Below are 22,168 nucleotides of genomic sequence, written 5' to 3' on the forward strand. Positions count from 1 at the left end.
AAAAGATCTGTTTAACAAAGCGAACATAAAACTAAACTCAGACACAGATGTATCACACACATTTGGTTTGAAGCATTGGTGGGGTTAGGGTTAGTGGCAGTGCCGTAGCCAGGAAGGGGGGGGCTACAAACCCCCGCTGTAATAAAGAAGTAAACCCTTCATTATTATTAAACACATATCGGGAGGAGGATTGGTCGTCATTTATAAAAGCGACCAGGAAAAGATACTGTAACTTTGGACATCTTCATACCTTACAATTGATGTTTCCCACACTTTATCAACCCTCCATGAAATAAATGAGGGGCTGCGCCACCGGTTAACGGTTACGGTTTGGGTTAGGGTTAGGGGCTAGGGGTCAGGGGTCAGGGGTCAGGGGTCAGGGGTCGGGGGTCGGGGGTGAGGGGCTGTGGGCTAGGGCGGACTCACCAGCCGCTGCAGGATCCTCTTGCTCTTGTCGTCGGTGCAGTAGTCGGACAGGATGCTGCGGTGCACCAGCACCAGGCCGTTCAGGAAGACCCAGGAGCCGAACCACAGCAGGGCGAAGAGCAGGGTCCCCCGACGGGACCACAGCCTGACGCCCAGCCAGCGGAGCAGGCACAGGCCGGCCCAGCGGCCCCCTTCCCCGCCGCCACCGCCACCGCCACCTCCGGGCAGCATGTCGGACGGGGGGGCTGGAAGCGGAGCAGAGTCGTCCCCGGAGAGAGTCTACGAGGTGGTCTGAACCGGCACGGAGGCCCGCGGGGAACGCCATAGGAACCGCTGGGAACAGGGGGACGCCATGCTGGAGGTCACACACACACACACACACACGCACACACACACCTGTCGCAGCTTCTTCAGGTCCGCTCGTCCACAGGGCCGTCTCCAAAACTCAAAGACGCAAATAGACGGGGTCTGCTGATCCCGGGCTCCGGTTCTCCTTTGGGTCCCACTGTAGGGTTCCACTCCGGCCAAAGCATCTCAGGGGGGCGTTGATGAAGCCCACCGGCACCGGCAGCACGGACACACTGCGATGACTGTGGGACCGCAGGGCAGTGTGACTGAGAGTGGGGGCGAGCTAGTGTGCTTTATTGGCGGCAGTCCACTGCATATGTCACACACGCACAAACGCGCACACACACACACACACACACACACACACACACACACACACACACACACACACACACAGCAGCGTGGAAAGATGCACCGGCAGATGTGAAGCAGAGTTACTCTAAGGACAGTGGACAGTTGCAAGTTGCACGAAACACACACATTTGCGTCCACGCTCACACCCCCTCCGCTGGCCTCCTGTTCCCCCTCCACTGGCCTCCTGTTCCCCCTCAGAGTCCCGGGGGACGGCTGGCTGGCTGGATCCCGCCTTCTCTGGGATGTTTCGGTTTTGGGGCTACTTTGAACGCCCCGATTAATCCCAGCTATCCTGCTCTGGGAACCGTCGCACTCGGTAATAATACATAATCATGTGCAGTCTGATCAAATCTAGAGGAAACAATGACTGAATGATGATGAATAACAATAATCACTGGTTCTACCGGAGCTGCAAATGATGGGAGGAAAGTATATAAAAAGGAAAACTAATTAAGGTCAAATACGAGGGCACAGAACCCGTACGATCATATCCATTAAATCGTTATTTTGGAAATAATTGTTGTGGCGGTTTACGGCATTCCAGCACGGGTGAGGGCTTTTAAAAGAGCAGCTCATGAAAAACACTCTTATACTAAAGCTAGGTAATTAGCATTCCAGTTGGGTAGCTTCAAGTTTTAGCATCCCGGGCCTGAAGTACCTCTAAACCCATAAGCACCTTCTCATCACAATCATTAATACTCTATTACACATGCATCAGATGATGGTTTATGTGAAATATTTAGCGTCACTTCTCAAGCACGCAATCAGCGACCTTTGCTCCGTCTTCCGCTCCAGACTAGACCGGTGCGAATCATCCATTCCTTATGTTCATGCTTTTCATGGCCAAGCTATAGCTACGATAATATATGAGGGTTGTCAAAACAAAACAAAACAGTTGTTATCTGGCCATTATTATCTGCCTCCAAAGCCGTCGGCTGGTGAATTCCTGTCAAACAATCTCTGAACCCTAAAAGCTGAACACTATCTCAGACACATACACACGCAGGAACGCAAAAACACAGACACACACACACACACACACACACACACACACATACACAGGAACGCAGACACACACACGCACACGTTTGAGGGCTCTTTTGTCAGTTAGTTGGCCGCGATGGTCGACTGCGAATTTGGGCGGTTAAGTCACGACTTAATAAGCCTTAAAGGTTCAACTTGAAAGAAATCCTCAGAAGTCACGTAAACGCTCTCTCAGTTCCCCTGCAGTGAGTGTTGGCTCCCCTGTATCATAATAGCTTGCAGCAGCTGCAAAGGCTGTCTTGATTCAGTGCCTGGGGGTCAACACCATCGCTCTCTAGATCAGGAGAAGACAATAAAAAGAGGGAAACATTGTGTTAATATGAGTTGCGCTGGGGTAGCTGGTATTCAGTGGAGGGATGGAGGAACGCAGTGGGGTCAAACTCAAAGACGCTGTTCGTTGACGCTGTCTAAACGATAAAGGCGGCAAACCGCGGAAGAACAGCTGTTGCGGTCGATAACCGCAACTCTGTGTGCGTTATCAAAGTGCTGCCGGGTGTGATGCTACAGCTTTCTGTGCAAACACGCTTTTCGTGCACTCTGTGTTGTCTGGGCACACTCTGAGCACACTGGGTTTGGAACATTTATGAGTGTTACTGCTGGGTCTGGAAGTGAGTAACTGATTCTCTCTGACATTCTGCTCGATATGAATTGCTCCAGGGGCTGTGTTGTGGTTGTGGTTTAGTTACGTGCAGCCACTCACAAAGAGTTTGGAAGGAAGAGAATGACTGAATGGTCCAATCGCACCAAGAATGAAACAGTACCTTCAATCAGCACATAAACACCCACATTTCAAATCTATTGACATACAGAGTGAGAGATTACAAAGTTATAACACTATTACTTACTCTCCTCTTTGTCCTGTCTGGCTATCCTTCCAAAACACAAGGTGTCCGGTACTGACCAACTGCTCCTTGACCCCAGATGGAATAAAGAATGCTTTGAGTGTTGAGTTTGTTGGATCTCTCCCCGAAAAAAAAAAAAAAGGATATTAGTGGACAAGGGAGGCCCGGAGCGGAACTCCTCAAACTAACAAACCTCTCCCTGAACTAATCCTTTAAACGGAGCGGGCGGTCTGTTGAAGAGCATGTGCCCGGGAGTCCCCAGCCCTCGGGCCGGCTCAGCGCAGAGTTAACGGAGCCGTCATCTGCTCCTGCTGTGATGGCCTGCTGACAGGGAGACGATGAGGCAGAGGAGGTTCAACTCTTTAGTCCCTGATCGAATTAAATGACACAGCCTTGCCACCCTTTACGTCAGGCTGAAGTTCTGGAGTCGGTTCTTTCGGTTTTGACTTTTTATCCGTTTCTCAGTTCCGGAGGCTAGCTGGGAGGCAAGTCCTGAGCTTTGTTTCCAGTGAGGAGGAGAAAAAGAAAAAGACCCTGGAACTGAAGTCCAACAGTTTGTAATCCAGCGTGCGGAAGCAACAAACCCACTTCAAAGAAGTTCATTAATATCCACGCGTTGGCTGTTTGTCATCTCGGCAACGGCATCCCATAATTCAATAAAATCCCGACGCGGCGACGACAGCTCCAGGTGTCGGCCACTCTCTCGGTCTCCAGATGCTGGGACTGAACAATGTGACACGGCAGAGCAAGTCTCTCCTCCTCCTCCTCCTCCTCCTCCGGGGCAGAATTAAAGTAATTAAATCCAAGGAGAGAAGGAGCGGTGACCTCCTCTGAGCCGTGCGCGCTGCTCTAACTGGTGCACGACTCCCTCCAGCAAGGAGAAGCCTCACTCACTTAACCTCGCACAACACTCTCTCTCTCTCTCCCTCTGTCCTCAGAGCATGAACCAAGCAAGCCACTCTCTCTCTCCCACTGGTGCTCTCTCTCTTACACTCTCATTAAAAACAAGGGAGAGTGGATGGGGGCTGGCCACTGGGTCCTGGAGCTCCCTGCCTCTTGTTATGTGTTCCTGGGTCCTGGAGCTGCCTGCCTCTTGTTATGTGTTCCTGGGTCCTGGAGCTGCCTGCCTCTTGTTATGTGTTCCTGGGTGCTGGAGCTGCCTGGCTCTTGTTATGTGTTCCTGGGTGCTGGAGCTGCCTGCCTGTTGTTATGTGTTCCTGGGTGCTGGAGCTGCCTGGCTCTTGTTTCAAGCTCCTGGTTGTGACTGCTGGAGTCGGAGCGGCTGCTGCTGCTCTGGGCTCCGTTCTGCTGCTGCTGCTGCTGCTGCTGCCTCCCCTCGGCCGCCCTCGCACGCTCCATGCTGCTTGCCTGCCTGTCGTCTGTCAGCCTGTCTGTGTCTACGTACGGCATCACATCCGTACACCTGTCTGTCTTCCTCAGCCTCCCTCTGTCGCTTCCTGCCTGACTGTCTGTCTGTCTGGCAGCCTGTCTGTCGGTCTGTCTGTCTCACTTCCTGTCTGTTTTGTCTGCCTCATTGAATGGCTTTCTGTCTCACTGCCTGTCTGTCTGGCTGTCTGACTGTCTGTTTTCCTGTCTGACTATCTCCTTGCCAGAGTGTCTGCTAGCAGGTCTCTGTCGTTCCAAATGTCTCACAATCTCTCAGTCTGGAGAATGAAGGTCCCACAGTGTGCGTTTGTGTCTGTGTGTGTGTGTGTGTGTGTGTGTGTGTGTGTGTGTTCCAGGCTTGTTGCTCAGCCTAATTTTAGCTTCCTTCCTTCGTTTCCCTTTCCAAGCGTTTTCTCATGTGTATGTTAGTGTGTGAGCGAGAGAGAGAGAGAGAGAGAGAGCGAGAGAGAGACAGAGAGAGAGAGAGAGAGAGAGAGAGAGAGAAAGTGAGAGGAGGAAAGACTTTATAGTTCAGCTCTCTCCCTTCTTGTTTCTTTGACTTAGTACCTTCTCCCCTTTCTGTCTCCCTTGCTGTCTCTCACACTCACTGTTCACTCCTTCAACTCCCCGTTCTCTCATAGATTTGTACAACACTTTCTACAACATTCCCTCTCCCAAATATCTTATTTCCCTCTCAATAATCTACCTCTCCCTTCCTCTTCCTTCTCTTTCCCCCACTTCTGCTACTGCTTCTCCCCCTCTCTCTCTCTCTCTCTCTCTCTCTCTCTCTCTCTCTCTCCGCTTCATTCCCTTTACACTTGTTCTTTTGTGCCATTTCACGCATGCCCTGCTTCTCCCTCCTTCTTTCTCTTCCTTCTCTTCCCTCTCGTTCCCTCCCGTCTTGCACCTAGTTGCGAGAAAGAACCACGTTCCCCCCGTCTTCATCTAAATCCGTTTCCTTCAATCATCCTCCCTCCCTCCCGCTCCCTCTCTCCCTCTCTTTTTCTCCCCGTCTACCATTCCCCACATCTCTCTCTTTCATTGCCTTATCTTTGCTCACCCTTGTCTCTGTTGGTCTTGCGCGCTCCTTCGCTTGTTCTATCTCGTTCCGTCTCGCTCCTGCTCTCAGGTCTTGTATTGGTGCCACATGTGGCAAACAGCCCAAAACAAACGCCAGCAGCACTCTCGCTCTCTCTCGTCAGGAATGGCCCGTTTTGTAATTCTGCAAAAGGCAATAAAGTTTCTGCAAAGGCGAAAAAAACAGGGCTTCTGCTACCGTGGGAAGTCTGGATTTGAAGTGAGTGCGTGTGCGTGTGTTGGAGGGCAACAATGACAGGGTTTCGCAGCTCTGTTATCTTATCTGTTGATCTGTTGATAGATGTATGCAATACCGTCTTCTACAAGGGTTTGGGATGTGTTCAGCTGAGAGAGAGAGAGAGAGAGAGAGAGAGAGAGAGAGAGAGAGGGGGGGGGAGAGAGAGAGAGGGGAGAGAGAGAGAGAGAGAGAGAGAGAGAGAGAGAGAGAGAGAGAGAGAGACTGATGGACAGAGAGTGAGAGAGAGAGAGAGAGAGAGAGAGAGACAGACTGAGGGACAGAGAGTGAGAGAGGGACAGAGAGACAGACACAGTGAGAGAGACAAAGACACACAAAGACCGAGACGAAGACTGGGAGACATAGAGAGACTTGCTTTATGTTGTGAAGCCCCATTTCCGGACTGTTAATTAAACTGCATGTGATGTCAGCCGGTGATGTATTGTGTGATGTGTTTACCAGATGTCCTTCAGGGGTCATACGACGGTGAGGTGACGCCTATTTTTTGTCAGGCAGTCGGATCTGTTGTCTGTGTCTGGATGGACTGTGATGCCCTGGCGGCTCTGGTCGTAGGGGGTTTGGACAATTTACCCAATCCTCTCTCCGGGTGTCTGTTTTTTTTCCGTTTATTCTTTGTTTTCCAACTTCCACGTTCGCCCGGTATTATACGAGCAGAGGGCTTGGTTTTTCACCAAACGTGACCAAAAGTATTTGTTGCAGAGACTGAGAGACAACGTTACGGCGGTTCAGTTAATGAGTGGAAACCGAGAGCCCATTTAAGAGAGGAAATGTCCTGTAGTGCTTTAGATAAACAGAACATGGCATCATCTTAGAAAAAGCCTCAAGGGTCTTAAACGCAAAGATGGTAGGCTACATACTAGAAATATTCGAAAGAGACAGAGTGGGAGGATTCCCTCATGAATGTTGGCAGCCCTATTCAGTGAACTTTTGGTCCACTTAATTGCCAATTAAACAGTCTGCCTCTTTAGCCCACGTTCAAGTAGTATTAAAATTAATCATCCTGCATGCTCTCACCTACCACGGGCAGGCGAGGGTTCTTGTGAGGTAGGCATAACTACCTCTGTGATCCTCTCTCTCCGTTACCTACAGTTTACACGGAGAGAGCCTAATGAACCCTCCAGAGGTGTCGACGGTATGCTTCCCACGGCAGCTCATCAGGGAACGCTACACCTTGTTCAATCAAACCATTTACAATGACTCATTATTTGTTGGAATAAAGGACCTCTTCGCGATTCTCTCGCTTTTTAAAACCTTTGTGGTACAGAATCTTTTGAAGAATTTAAACAGTTGATCACCTGAGGATTCCTCCTTCCGAGTAGCTTAGGACACGTTTTAAGCAGGGGTGTTTCTAGGTTTCATAAACATCCGACCGGGGCTTAGCCCAGACGGAAAATGAAAATGCCAAAATTATTTCCATGCTTTATTTAGCATTTTTTCATAATGCTTCACCTAAATAAACTAAATTTAGGTTAAAAAAAAACATAGGTTAAATCACTTGAGGTGGTAAAAAGGTGAATTCACTTGAGGTGGTAAAAAGGTTATGTTTTTAAACTGTTTATTCTCTTGCCAGAAGGACTATCTAGACTAGGACTTATAAATAATTATAAATATTTGTACTTTTATTTTATTTCTTTAACCCAAAAATTATATTTTGGGCTAAATAAACACAGGGTCTGTGATTAGGATGTCTGTGTTCAGGGTCTGCGTTCAGGGCCTAATCGACCAGGTAAACACGCGTCCTGCCATCTTCCGAGCTCCAGGAAACGCACCAAGTTCCAGGTGGTTAATATTTAGCTCAGACGTCGTTCACTCAATACATTCATGATCCAAAATCTGACCGCAGCTGACCTCAGATATGGTGAACTGGGCTTTTATTTCTTTCACTACATATGTTTCGACCAATCCTGTGGCTGGAGGCAGAGTTATTTGCAGACAAACTAGACCAGCCCATGAACATTTTAAAATGTAAATAAACAGACATTCCTGTATAATTAAGGTGTATGACAGCTCCCTCTGCTGGACAACAGTCTCACACCAAACTACATTTTCCGTTTGAACCAACGTAGCTGTAGTCAGGCCTGCCTTAACCTGCCATTGGGCCCTGGGGCTGAGGTTTCGTAGGCCCCCTGAGAGGGGATCTTACAATGAAGATGTGTAACTTATTTCCAACATTTTGCCGTTGTTGACGGGGGGGCGGGCCTATCATTCTTGGCTGATGATAGGCCTCTGATCTTTGTAAGCCCCAAACAAAAAATCACATTGTCTTGGGCCTTCGCCGATCTGGGGGCCTATCATGGGCCAGTATAAAATATAAAAAAAATAAAAATTATCATATTTTTATTTTTTTTACTGCAGCTCATGATAGGCCCCCCGATCGGCGTAGGCCCTGGGGCTTAAGCCCAGACAAGCCCGTGCATTAAGGCGGCCTTGGCTGTAGTAAATTGATGCGAGACGGGTTGGTGGATTGAACGTGTCGTAGTAGTAGAGAATGGCCTGCGGGGTAGTGTGTACATTGTTAAATACATGAATAGGCTTGAATTTAGTAGTAATATGGAGGTTTCATATTTTTACAAAATGGATTATGTGAACTTTGCTGAATAACAATCATGTATATTAAATGTATTCCAGGAGTTCAGCTTGACATTAACCAAGTTAAAGGACAATTAAATGAACCGCACCAAACATGTAGAAGTCAATGTGGGATTTTAATATATAAACAAAAACACTTGACAGAAGTTGAATACACTTTTGTAAAGGAAAGCAGAGAGAAAAACATTTTCCCAAATGAATCTTTTCAAAATGCCGCCACCATTCCGAAAGCAAGTGAAGAGGTTTGTGTAAAAGCAGTCCTCCCTGACCAGCTCTGTCCCTGACTCTAAACCCTGACTCTCAACCCTAACGCTGAACCCTCTGAGGGCAGGAAGACGCGCCTTCAGTGTAAAGGTTTGAACCACCGAGAAGGAAGAAAAGAGGAAGCAGTAGAGAGTAGTGAAGTAGTGAGGTTAGTGACAGACGTGAAGGAAAGGCGTGTGGAAGCACACGGTTACATGTTGGGTCAAGAAGATCGGTCCCACTGGAGGTCATTGATCCATCAGCCTCAGACTGCTGAGCTCAGCAGGTCTTCTGGAGGACGAGGCTCAGATGAACTGAGGAGACGGGAGCAGCAGGATGTCAGGATCAGGGCGGGTTCAGCTCAGGTGTGTCTACCCCCGACCAAACAGGATCAGGTGAGGTTCAACTCAGGTGTGTCTGCCCGGACCAAAGAACGACATTGATTAGGTTCAATATTCAAAAGATGCAACATTATCTGAAACCAAGATAAGTCATTAAGGAGCAGGTTGGCTTTAGGGTGCCTTGCTCAAGGACGCATCACTGTATTCTGAGGACTTGAACCCGGCACCATTGGTTTGAGAGTTGAACCCCCAACCCCCTACCTAGTCCACTATGTCCAGATAATGCAATCTTATGAGGAATCCTTGATGGTAGAGTCCTGGTTGTCCTCAGAATTTGCCTTCCAGATGTACGGATTCTCCATCAGTCCTCCAGATTCCTGGTCTGGTTACAAACGTAATTTGTCTCCAATGTAAGGTAACAAACACAGGAGTAGTTGGGCTCTAATGTAAGGTAACAAACACAGTAGTAGTTGGGCTCTAATGGCGCGTAACAAAGTAGCAGCTGTAGTTTGTCTGGTAAACAACCACAGTAGTATGCCGTAACTTGTACTGGACAAACTAATCCTTCGTTACAAGTCCACTCTGTTTTTTTTTATGCAAACTTACGAGGATCCTGGTAGGTAGAGTGAGGTCGTCATCAGCTCTCCTCAACCAGAGTCCTGGTCTGGAACAAACAGCGCGAGTCTGGCCCTAAAGTCTGGTAACAAACATGTAGTTTGTCTTATTTTTAAGCCCTTTATTTCCACTTTGTGAGGGTAATACATACTTACAATCCTTGTTGGTAGAGTGATGGTCATCCTCCAGATTCACGGCTCCCATACCAGCTCGCCTCCGCTCCAGAAACACGTTCTAGTAAGAAAACACAGCGGTAGTTGGTTAACGCATGTCAAAGTAACAGCTGTATTTTGCCCTTTAGGTCAACCATGCAAGTAAATACAAACTTACGAGGAATCCTTGTTGATCGATTCCTAGTCGTCCTCCAGCGTCTCAGCTCCTCCAGCAGCTCCCCTCAGACAGAGTCCTGGTCTGGAACAAACAGCGGAAGTCTTGCTTCAACGTGTGGTAGAAACAGATGTAGTCGTCTGGTATATATGGTACAAACGCTGGTGGTTTGTGGTAGCAGTATTCTACGAGAAGTGGCAGTGAGTGTGATGATCACTTCAGAGTCAAGCTCCATCTACCCCACGACAGATGTCCTTCACCAGGCAGGGCCTCCACCAGCTGCTCCACCAGGCAGGGCCTTCAGCAGGGCTCCTCCATCAGCTCCACCAGCACGGCTCCTCCTTCAGCTCCTCCAGACATGGATTCCTGGTCTGGTTACAAACAGTTGGTCTCAGCATTAAATCACCTGGGGACGCAACACACCCCACCACCTGCATCTGAAGTTCACTTGTAAAATGGAAGACAAATTTAAACATATTTAAACACTTCAATTAGACAACGTCTGCAGATTGCCGCGTTCAGTAATTCATCCACTACGGTCGTAGCAGCACTAGTAACAATAATGGCTCATATGACTCCTGCATAACCCCGGTACGAATTAACTCAAATCACAGCTTGGCACAGATTTAAAGTCATTAGATGATCAAAAGCAGACCTAAACTACCGTGGATTTTAGTGTTTCAGATGAGCTTGGTGACGGTTACCCTCTGGTCCGGTGCTGCAGGCCCCTGGTCTCCAGCCTCAGTCTCCGGTCCACCCTGGCACCACAAGCCTCCGGTCCCCAGCCTCTCAGCCTCGCCTTTCAGATACAGCAGCAGGGTTACATCAGAATTTGCCCAACAATAAAATTAATTGACTCATCCAAAACCGAGTTACACAATTAATTGAACCATTATTTTATAACTCAAGGCTAGAAAAGACTTGAGACCAGACATGAGCATCCCGTTTTTGGGAATGAAGACAGAGAGAGTCCACAAGTTTAAAGAAGTGGTTCAGCCCATGCATTGAAACTGACCTAAGCAGACTCTACTCACACACCAGAGCACTGACCTGTTCTGGACGACTTCTGACAGGAGGTGGAGGTCTGGCTCTGGGTGAGGAGGTGGAGGTCTGGCTCTGGGTGAGGAGGTGGAGGTCTGGCTCTGGGTGAGGAGGTGGAGGTCTGGCTCTGGGTGAGGAGGCACACACCTTGGGACAAACTTTTTACCTTTTTAACCTTGTACAGTTCTGGATAATCTTCTACTGTAACATGTGAGAAGAACGGCCATAATTTTAGCTTTGATATTATCCAGTTGGCAACTCTGCAACAAAGTCGTTGTTTAACGTCATTCCATTGGGTAGGGTTTAACTTCTGTGGCAATTAATGGCCGCAGATATTTAGAACGTACAAAAGCTGAAGTAACAAACACTAAGCAGTATCGATATTAAATCAAATTTACTCAGCCATATTCAGGTGTTGGGTTCCGTTGAAGAACTGTCAAAATGTCTTCCAGCTTGAAATGATTTACAGCCTTCACCGATGTCAAAAATGGGCCCGCAAGTAGAAGGCCGTTTCGTACGCAGCGCGAGTCCCGTCAACGTGGTTAGAAGTACGGCGCAACCATCGAAAATTATCAAGATATTGTACGACGTACGTATCAGTATGTATTTACGTCTAACTGATCACTGTCTTGATTGTTTGTTTTGTCTTGTTTTTGTTTTATTTATCTATCTATTATTATTTTTCCACAATGTCTTGTTTTTAAACGATTTATGATAACTTTATGCTTTGTAAGGTGACCTTGGGTGTCTTGAAAGGCGCCCTTTAAATTAAATGTATTATTTTATATCAAACTTAAGTTGTTTAAGATAAGGGGCAACAATTCCCAATGGAAACCGAATGAAAAATTATTTTCGTTGGCAGCGGCTCGAGGTTGCGCAAATACAATCCAGAACGTTCTGCCAGATTCCCTCAGGGGACTCCGCTCCAACTAACTGCCAGGTGGCCTCTAATGTTTATCAAGACTACAACGTTCTATGCTAACCATTGGGACTAAATAAAGTGACCACACTCAGAAACCTCCACGGCGGGAAGCACAAACCGTCCGACCGGAATCCGAACATTCCGGCCGGAACCAACCAAAGAAAAAACATAACCAGCGCCTCACCTTGAGCTGAACGGAGGAAGATCCTGAAGTCCAGCGATGGTCTACATTAAAACACAGCCAACAGACTTACCTTGAGGAGATCTGTTTGTTGCTGTTGGTACCTTTACATTATTATGCACCCAGTGTGTACAAGCTATATCACTCAAAACCATACAAAGAACCAAACTACCATGTATGTCCCACAACAACTTTAAATATCAAATCCTTGCCTAAGAACAATGGAATCATTCAATACAAAACCGCGTCTACATTTTACACTTGTATAGATTATTCAGGGTACAAACCATACAGAGCAAATCTAAACGTTTAGCTCACAGAGAGCCAACCATAAGCCCTGCAACGTCACCTTGACCGCCTCATCACCAACAGCAAATCATGCCAGCCAGCCAACACATGTACAGGTCTAGTGAGAAGTGGGCATCTGAGCGAAAGGACTGCTCATAATAAATAGAAGCCCAATTCCTGAACTATCCAATCATCTTCATGGTTTAGAGATTTACAGACTTGACATGCCATTGTGTTCTAAACACCTTTGTCTGCTCCCTCGTTACTTATAAAACTCTACATCCCCATCCCTAGAATGTTGCATCCTACTCATGGGGGTGTGGTCTGAGTGAGCAGAGATGCATGCTGGGATACAGTGCCGTCTCAAGTCTTCAGTTCTATAGACACGCCCCTCAGGAGAAACCAAGTGTTAGAGAATCTGTCGTGACATCAGTTGCATGAGCTGGAATATCCTTCAAGATGGCGCCAGGATACTCAGAGGAGAAAGGCCAAGAGGAAGATGTGAGGGTTCTTCCTCCCAGCCAGTGGAACACAACAACGGTCCTCATCAGAGTACCATGGAACACTTTGAAACATCCTCCTCTTTACACCTTGAAACCCCAGGGAAGGTTTCCTTACCTCCTCAGCTTAAGAGCACAACTTCAGCTCGAAGAGCACACTAGTTGGAGTTCCCAGATTGGTTCTCATTTAAGGGAACCAATCGTTCAGCTAGTCCTGTCCGAAACGAATACAGTTCAGCCTGAGAAGACGTGCAACTGAGAGCAAGAAAAGATCCACAGGGCTCTCCATCAATCCAGCCAGGTAGGATGAGCCGTCTCATTACAGGTCTGAAGGTTATATTGAATATCCATTTAGGTCCCTTTCCAACGTCAGACTCTCCTTTGGGAATTCCTTTTGGTGTCCATCCTCCATTGATCCTGATTGGGAATTCCTTTTGGTGTCCATCCTCCATTGATCCTGATTGGTCCTAGTTTGAAGACACTGATCTGAACACGCCGCTTACATCCTTTTACACTTGAGTTGGTTACCCTCCTTCCTGCCCAGTGTGTTGGAGCACACTCCGGAGCGTCGCTCTGGGCTCTTCACGTCTACTGGAGGCCCTTAAGTAAACGTGTGGCCGTCCATCAGGTATGATTTATTTGACCATTCCAATATCCCAAGCCAATCACACAGACTCCCGTATGATCATTATCACGGTCGAAGCAAGCCGGACACACACAGAACCCAGGACAGGCACGTAGAACCCCATGCCAGGTGTGAGAGGGAGACACACAGTAGAACCCTAGTGATGCTCAAAAATCATCCATCTCATGTCAAACCCAAAACACACACCACTGAGCCATAAAAGGCCAAACAATCATGCAGGGTAAAAACCTCATGCCAAATAACATTCCATCACCACCCCCAGCTCTCCTGCCAGGGCACCCAGAACAGAACAACCAATGTCTCCAGAGACGTAAATTATGTACAACATTCTTCAGTGACGTCCCACATTGGTGATGGATTATGATTGGCGTCTCCAAAATGTGTCCCAGGTTGATTCAACGTCTCGGAAGTCATGTCTTTGTAGTCCAGTGGTTTCCTGAATGAGGGGCCTTCACAGATGCAAACGGTGCAGCTTTAGTCAGCCTGAGGACAGGAAGGAGGTCATCTGTTCAGAAGACCACACAGTGGAGGGGGTTGGCTCTTGAGGACCAGGATCCATCTGGGGATGGCCCCAAATAAGACCTTCATGGAAATGAAGCTGTTCCTGAGGAGTCATGATGCCTGGAGGGGACTGTTGAATGTGTTCCATGGTTCTCTGTGTCAGACTGAAGTTGTGTTTTAGTCGTTGAGATGAGGAGCCACCTCATCTCCCCCTGGTGTTTCTCCTTCTGAATCCCTGAGTCCATTTTAAAGAACATTCCAGTCCATGTAACTGACGTCACGACAGTTTCTCAAACACTTGGTTTCCCCTGAGGGGGCGTGTCTACGGACCTGTAGACTTCAGACAGCTCTGTATTCCAGTATGCACCTCTGCTCACTCAGACCACACCCTCATCAGTAAAGCAGCACTCATGTGATGAAGATGCAGAGCTCAGGAGAGTAGAATGAAAGAAGACTGAAGATGTCAGAACCCAACCGATTACTCCAGCTTAAAACAATAACTTGGAACCTGTAACCATTTTAACAAACATAAACCAAACACCTAAGTAACCCCCGAACCAATAAAACATCCTTAATACTCAACTGAACCTTCAGGTAACAGGTTAACTCACCAGGAAGCCAAAATACATCAATGTGCCCAAGAGTAATGAGAAATTAATGACTTACAGTTTGCAGTTCATCTTCATGGTTAACTTGGGATACTCACAGAACTGCAGTTAAATATCCACTATAGACCTTTGAAGGAAGCAACAGTTTACTCATGGTCCAAATTCGAAAGAGAGTTAAACCACCACAATCCCCGATTTCTTTCACACATTATCAGTGATTTATAGTCAACATAGAAGTCACGTCAGTTGTGCTTCCCACACAATTCTACTCACATCAGGGTCAGATGAGATGCTCCTCTTTACTTCAACAAGTCTTTAACCTGTGAAACAGGAAGAGATGTTAAATAAGTCACAGACCTCAAAACAGTACACACATGTTCTGGTTTCTGGGAACACAACATACGTTGGGAGACACTACACTGCCAAACAGTGGAGGACACCAACAAACTGTCCAGTTCCCTCTTAATTGAAACGCACCAGATGCAACCAATTAACTAATTAAGAAATACACTTGGCAGGCGAGCTGCGGCAGGTGAGCTTATTAGTAAAACACAACGCAGGTTTGGCGCCCTCTGGTTGGCTTTGTAACAGTGCGAGCGGCTATTTCAGCTCTGTGTAGGATCTCAAATGACCTCCCTCATTTTAATTAAAGGGACGAGTCTGATTTGACTGATTTAGATTCATGCAAAACGAAAAGAAGTCTTCATTCAATTCACCTTACTGTGTGCGTGTGTGAGTGAGTAGGAAGCTTTCATCAAAGAGACCAGAGAGACTCATTCACTGGTTAAACTGGAGCCTACCACCACACACACAAACCAATACACCATATAGATTCACACGCAATATTGATACATACAACATATAGATACAAACCATATGCACACACACTAAAATATATATATATATACATATACACATACACACACACCATAAAAATAAACACACAAAAATTAACTTAATATAGATACAAATTATATAGATATATATAGACTTTCAAACCCAAAGGATGGCAAGGCTCAGAGTTGCAAATCGGTTTTTAACAACATTTATTCCCCCAAAGTGTCAGATAAGTGCAAAACATACAGAGGAGGCCAACCCCAAAATATCTGAAAATAGTAAAATAAAACCCTATTCAAAACCAATTCCAAAATCAAATAATTCAATCAATTCAAATATTCAAATGATCAATGATCATATATTCTCTATAATAAATCAAGCATATTCAAAATAAAATACCAGTACTTCAAATTATCAATATAAATAAATAAAATAATCCATTATTTAGCCATAATTTACAACATAATGGAATAATCACCTCAGTAGATATTTAGCATCTCGTGGAGAGCTGAGCACCCTGCTCAACACAGACAACCTCTTCTGGCAACAGCATACAGCAGACTGTCAGAAGGACCGCAGCTCACCCTTTTTATACCCCATGGCCCCTCCCACTAGACAGGCCCAATCAACAGGGGGATTATAATACTGTGGCATTTTGCAAATCCACCATGAATAAACTCAAATACAGCATGCATGTTAAAGTTCATTTCATCTTGTAGATCAGTGATTTTCACTAGTGCATTTTGGCTTGTCGCTCATTAATGTCCAATTTCAATGTCCAGTGTCCTCCTTTGACACAAGAGAAAATGGTTTCGCCCAAATTGGGCCAATCAGCGGCAGCAGGTGTTTCCTGACACCATATTTAAAGCCCTCAGCCCCACCCAGACTCTTTTTGTCTGCAGTACAGAGCCATGGTGAGAGGGAGAGATTGTTTGTGAGTGTTTGTTGCTTGAATGAAGAGCTTGAATATACTGTATGCTTGAAAGTTTACTGTTCATACACTATCCATCTATGCGCACTATTGATAGGCAGTTAAACATACAGGAAAAGTGGTCAAACTGTCACATCACCTCCCTCCTCTCCAGGAACTGCAAGTTCAGGAAGGCGGGATGGGTAATCGGCAAGCAAGTTCATTTTTCCAGCTCCGAGTAATATTGAAGCAATATGGCTGTAATGCCAAGTACCATCTGGTGACACGGGAGTTCTTATCCCTCATGGAGTTGATCCAGCTCAATGCCCGGTGGTCCGTTTCCAATTGGACTGTCCAAGAAGATAATACCGAAGGCTGTCCAATGCCCACTTGATGGCAAGACATTCCTTTTCAATGGAAGAGGCAAGGCAAGGCATATTTATTTGTGTAGCACATTTCATACATGAGGCAATTCAATGTGCTTCAAACAAAAGCAAAATAAAAAAAGAAAATAAATAAATAAAATAAAGATACAAATTTGAAATCATGCACAATTTTAGCAAAAGTAAAATAGAAAAAGAGAAAATAGAAAAGATATATAAAAACAATGTTCATTAACTGCCGAAAGCATCTTAAGAGTTTGGTCTTGACTCTTGTTTTAAAAATGGTGACAGTGGGGGTGTTTTTGATGGTCTCTGGAAGCTGGTTCCAGAGATGGACACCATAGTGGCTAAAAGCTGCTTACCCTGCTTTGTTCTGACGGTCGGTTTCAGTAGTAATTGTTTATGTTGTGATCTAAGGGACCTTATTTGGGAATATTGCTTAAACATGTCATGTAAGTAGTTTGGCCCAACCCCCTTCAAAGACTTAAAAAACAAGCAGAAGTGCTTTAAAATCAATTCTGTAACTAATTGGGAGCCAGTGCAGGGACTTTAAGATTGGGGCGATGTGATCTCTCCTATTTGTTTTAGTGAGGACCCTGGCTGCACTATTCTGTATCATTTGAAGTGGTTTAATAAAAATGTTGGGAAGTCCTGTGGAAAGTACATTACAATAATGAATGCACGTATGATTTTTTTCCAGATCCTCCTTTGACGTATATCCTCTAAGTTTGTTGATATTTTTAACATGGAAGTATGCTGATTTTGCAACTGATTTAATGTGACTGCTAAAATTTAAGTTGTTATCTATAAGGCCACCTAGGTTTTTTACCACATCTTTTGCTATTAGGCCTTTCCTTTCAAGTAAGGCAGATCTTTTGCCTTTCCTCCTTTCCAAAAACTACCACCTCAGTTTTGTTTTTGTTGAGCTGTAAATAGTTCTGCGACATCCATTTATCTATTTCATAAATACAATGACAGACTTTCAACGGGGGTATAGTCATTGGGTATTAGCGGTAGATAGATTTGAGTGCCATCAGCGTAACTGGGGTAGGCGATTGAGTTCTTTTTAAGTTAACAAAGAGGCAGCATGTAAAGGTTAAATAATAGTGGACCCAAGATTGAGCCCTGGGGAACTCCACAGATCAAAGATGTAGATGCTGAGGAACAGTTTCCAACTGTAACAGGGAAGCTCCTGTCGAATAGGTAGGATTTTAGCCACCTGATTACAACACCAGTAAAGCCAACCCAGTCCTCAAGTCGCTGAAGCAATATAGTGTGGTCCAGTGTCAAAGGCTGCACTGAGGTCTAGTACTAGGATTGATGACTTGCCTGAATCTGTATTTAGCCGAATGTCACTTGTGACTTTGGCCAGAGCTCTTTCGGTACTGTGGTTGGCCCGAAAACCTGACTGAAAGTTGTCAAGCGTTAGAAAAGAGGTTAGTTGATTAAAAAAAAAAATTCACCAATGAACGGAAGGTTGGATATGGGCCTGTAATTGCTTAAAATGGATTTAGGTTCTTTTTAAGTACTGGTTTTTATAATAGCAGTCTAGGGATTTGGGGAAAATGTCAGTCTCCAAAGACGAATTTATGATTTTAAGCAGATCTGACGTTAGTAGGTGAAGGACAGATTTAAAAAAAGGTGGGCAGAGTAACTGGTGTGCACGTGGAGGAGCTGAGGCTTTGTAACGTTTTCTCAAGAGTTTCAGAGTCAATCATGCTGAAATTGGACATCAGGTTTACTGTTCCAGTCTTTATGATTACTTTTTCTGGTAGCTGAGTGATATGAGCCAGACATTCAAACCCAATGGATGGCAAGGCACACAGTTGCAAATAGGTTTTTAATAACATTTATTCCCCCAAAGTGTGAGATAAGTGCAAAACAGAGGAGGCCAACCACCAAATCTGAAAATAGTAGAAATAAAACCATATTCAAAACCAATTCAATAATCAAATATTCTCTATAATAAATCAAGCATATTCAGAATCAAATACCAGTACTTCAAATAATCAATGTCAATACATAAAATAATCCATTAGCAATATAAATGCACATTAAGCTCAATCACTAAATGCATTTAACCATAATGGAATAATCACCTCAGTAGATATTTGCATCTTGTGGAGAGCTGAGCACCCTGCTCAACACAGACAACCTTTTCTGGCAACAGCATACAGCAGACTGTCAGAAGGACAGCAGCTCACCCCTTTTATACCCCATGGCCCCTCCCACTAGACAGGCCCAATCAACAGGGGGATTATAAAACTGTGGCTTTCTGCAAATCCACCATGAATAAACTCATCGAAAATACAGCATGCGTGTTAAAGTTAATTTCATCTTGTAGATCAGTGATTTTCACGAGTGCATTTCGGCTTGTCGCTCATTAATGTCCAATGTCAATGTCCAGTGGCCTCCTTTGACGCAAGGAAAAATGGTTTGGCCCAAATTGGGCCAATCAGTGGCAGCAGGTGTTTCCTGAAACCATATTTAAAGCCCTCAGCCCACCCTGTCTCTTTTAGTCTGCAGTACAGAGCCATGGTGAGAGGGAGAGATTGTTTGTGAGTGTTTGTTGCTTGAATAAAGAGCTTGAATATACTGTATGCTTGAAGGTTTACTGTTCATACACTATCCATCAATGCGCACTATTGATAGGCAGTTAAACAGACAGGGACAGTGGTCAAACTGTCACACAGACCTTACACACACACACACACACACACACACACACACACACACACACACACACACACACACACACACACACACACACACACACACACACAGATCTGACTGGGGATAGGATAGGTTAATACACTTCGGGTGGTAAACAGGTTGTTGTTTATTCTCTTGCCAGAAGGACTATCTAGACTTGGCTACTCATAAATGTTTATGAATATTTTTTATTTAATTTTTTTCTCCCAAAGATCATATTCGGGGCTAATTAAATAACCTCCGAGGCTTTAGCCCTGAATAAAACAGCATAGGGACGCCACTGGTTTTAAGAGGCCTGGGAATCATGGGTTGTGTTGGTTCGCCACCTAGTGGCTATCTGTTACACTTTCATTACATTACATATTTAGCTGACGCTTTTGTCCAAAGCGGCATACAATAAGGACATTCAGCCATGCTACATTATAGAGACAAGAAATAAACAAATTGGATTATATTATTTGTATTATTTGAAGGAGTAGCAAGCTGTTTGGCGGACACAGTGGGTGGCCTGGGGGGAACGGTTGGACTGTGTCTTGGAGGTAGGATGGGCCAAAGCCTTTCACGTCACGGTAGGCAATTACCGGTGACTTGAATCCGATTTTATTAGCCACCGGTAGCGAGGGCGGGGTGCAGAGCAGTGGTGCATTGTGTGGGACATGGGGTAGGTTGAAGACAGGCCGGGCTGCTGCATTCTGGATGAGCTGCAGAGGACTCGGACCAGCGACAGGACGACCGTTTGAAGTGCCATGGACTATTTACTTTACATGAGCGATCTGACTAAATGACTTTACGACTGAGACTATATTTAACAGAGCTGATATATTCTCTCTCTCTTGGTTGGATTTGCTGCTGGATGTGCTCGGCCCATCCAACGCATCAACCGTCGATGACGAGGACCTCTTCCCCGTCGAAGGGCCCCACCTGGCGACGGGGGGGGGAGGGGCAACTACTGCAGCACCGGCTGCCTTGTGTGAGCTGCTGTCTGCTCGCGGGGCAGGAGTAGGTCCTTCCCACCATGTCCAGAGCTGCTGGCTGGGGCGTCGGTCTAGTAATTTCCCTGGTACGGTCCAAATACAACACCGATGCACACACACACACACACACACACACACACACACACACACACACACACACACACACACACACACACAGACACAGACACAGACACAGACACAGACACAGACACAGACACACACAGACACAAACACAGGTTCAAAATAATCTCCAATCATATTGCTGTGCTAAACAAAGAAAATAATAATAATAATGAAAAAAATAAGTAAACGTGCCTGCACCTACCCCGGGGGCAGCAGCTCTACCCTCCTGGAGCTCCCCTGCCTCGGTGGGGCGCGTACCTGGGCCACCTCGGAGGGGGGGGCCGTCGGCCGAGTGATTGTACTGGTAGGGTAAAAAAAAAAACACACACACACACACACACACAGACACACACACACACACACACACAGACACACACACACACACACACACACACACACACACACACACAGACACACACACACACACACACACACACACACACACACACACACACACACACACACACACACACACACACACACACAGACACAAGTTCAAAATAATCTTCAATCACATTGCTGTGCTAAGAACAGAAAATAATCATACTACTGACAATAGAAGTAAATGATAAAGGTCATAGAACACCAAAGTAATATTACTGTACAAGAAATGTGCATAAAATGAACAGTATGAATAAACATGATGAATACATGAATCAATAGCTGAGTGTCCAGGTGAACATGCATGGTAGGTCTAGCAGCAGCGGGGCCTTGTGTGTGTGATGATCAGTTATTTAAAGTCTCACCTGAGCTGCTGACCACACCAATGGTTCTTTCCTCCGGCCAACTTCTGCCCCAGTTTTCCCCGTTGCAACGAAGCAAACTATTTAAAGTAGGCTAGAGTCAGGAGGAGCGCTACGGACTAACGTATTCAAACAGACATATAAGTTCAGTGAGGCTGAGTGAGACCGACCTCGGCGAGGGGAATCTGCTGCAGCAGGAGCTGAGGGCTGGGGCTGCCTGGTTGGAGGAGACCACTGAGTCTGGGCCTCCATCGCTCCTGGGTGGGCTCAGCGTGGTCTCGGGGGGCTCTGGGACTCTGGGATGGGATGTTGGTCTGCTCCTCAACATCCCTGACACCCACCCAAGACCAGAGGGCCCTTCCCCCACCCCCACCCAGACCCCAGACTGTTCTACACCTGGACACACAAAGGAAACACCACGTATTGTAGGATACTGCAGACTCATTCACCCCATCATTATCTACACTGGAGCTAATCTGGGACCCAGCAGTCTTCCACGTTACAGCAGAACTCCCGAGGGGGAGACGGCTCAGAGCTTGGGCCGGACACCAGAGGCTGAAGGGGCCGAGTCACGCCTTGTGTCCTGTTTTATTACTGAGACATTCTACCAAAGAGAAACTCAGATGTGCTGGTCAATGAAGCTTTCAGAAAGGGATTTTAATTAACTGAGTGAATATAATGGCCAGCCTACCAGACTTTGATTTGAAACCAGGCCTGCTGGAGTCCAGATTATCTGTCTTAGTGCCTTTTGGATGTGATTTAATTCGCCCTCCTACCTGTCGCTGGTAGAACAGCAGGTAGGCTGTGCGTTGCCGCCGGCGACAGACGGCCCTGCCGGTGGTCCGTGACACCTTCAGGTCATTGTAGCGCAGCCATTGGTCAGCCAGGTTGTTGCCCTCTTCCGGATAGGCCCCCTCACTGATGTAATGTCCTGGGGGCGGGTTCAAAGAT

The 22,168-nt window shown here is 46.2% G+C and overlaps 1 protein-coding gene and 1 long non-coding RNA gene across 7 annotated transcripts in view; both read right to left on the reverse strand.

Annotated features, from left to right (window-relative positions):
* dipk1c (divergent protein kinase domain 1C) overlaps nt 1-4,349 on the reverse strand; it is a 34,782-nt gene extending 30,433 nt beyond the window's left edge. Inside the window, exons 1-3 of one of the 3 annotated variants that reach the window (XM_056584498.1) lie at nt 3,018-4,349; nt 1,255-2,446; nt 427-1,016 (exon numbers count right to left, since the gene is read on the reverse strand). In XM_056584498.1, the coding sequence (XP_056440473.1) occupies nt 427-657 (231 nt within the window). In that variant the 5' untranslated portion in view covers nt 658-1,016; nt 1,255-2,446; nt 3,018-4,349. Of the gene's footprint in view, nt 1-426; nt 2,447-3,017 lie in introns of all 3 variants that reach the window. The other 2 variants (XM_056584499.1, XM_056584497.1) reach the window with 2 other exon arrangements.
* Nucleotides 4,350-8,421: 4,072 nt separating this feature from the next.
* On the reverse strand, nt 8,422-15,983 carry LOC130377273 (uncharacterized). Of its 4 annotated transcripts, none has more exons than XR_008894137.1 (10): nt 15,851-15,983; nt 14,809-14,855; nt 10,899-14,662; nt 10,553-10,647; nt 10,088-10,219; nt 9,852-9,932; nt 9,673-9,755; nt 9,513-9,603; nt 9,168-9,288; nt 8,422-8,982 (listed from the first exon to the last, which is right to left on the reverse strand). It is a non-coding gene; the product is annotated as an uncharacterized LOC130377273 (long non-coding RNA). The 4 variants fall into 4 exon arrangements; XR_008894138.1 differs by having other exon boundaries at nt 8,437-8,982; nt 9,677-9,755; XR_008894140.1 differs by having other exon boundaries at nt 8,437-8,936.
* Nucleotides 15,984-22,168: the final 6,185 nt, after the last annotated feature.

The sequence above is a fragment of the Gadus chalcogrammus genome, chromosome 23, assembly GCF_026213295.1.
Source record: "Gadus chalcogrammus isolate NIFS_2021 chromosome 23, NIFS_Gcha_1.0, whole genome shotgun sequence".
Classification (NCBI taxonomy): Eukaryota; Metazoa; Chordata; class Actinopteri; order Gadiformes; family Gadidae; genus Gadus; species Gadus chalcogrammus.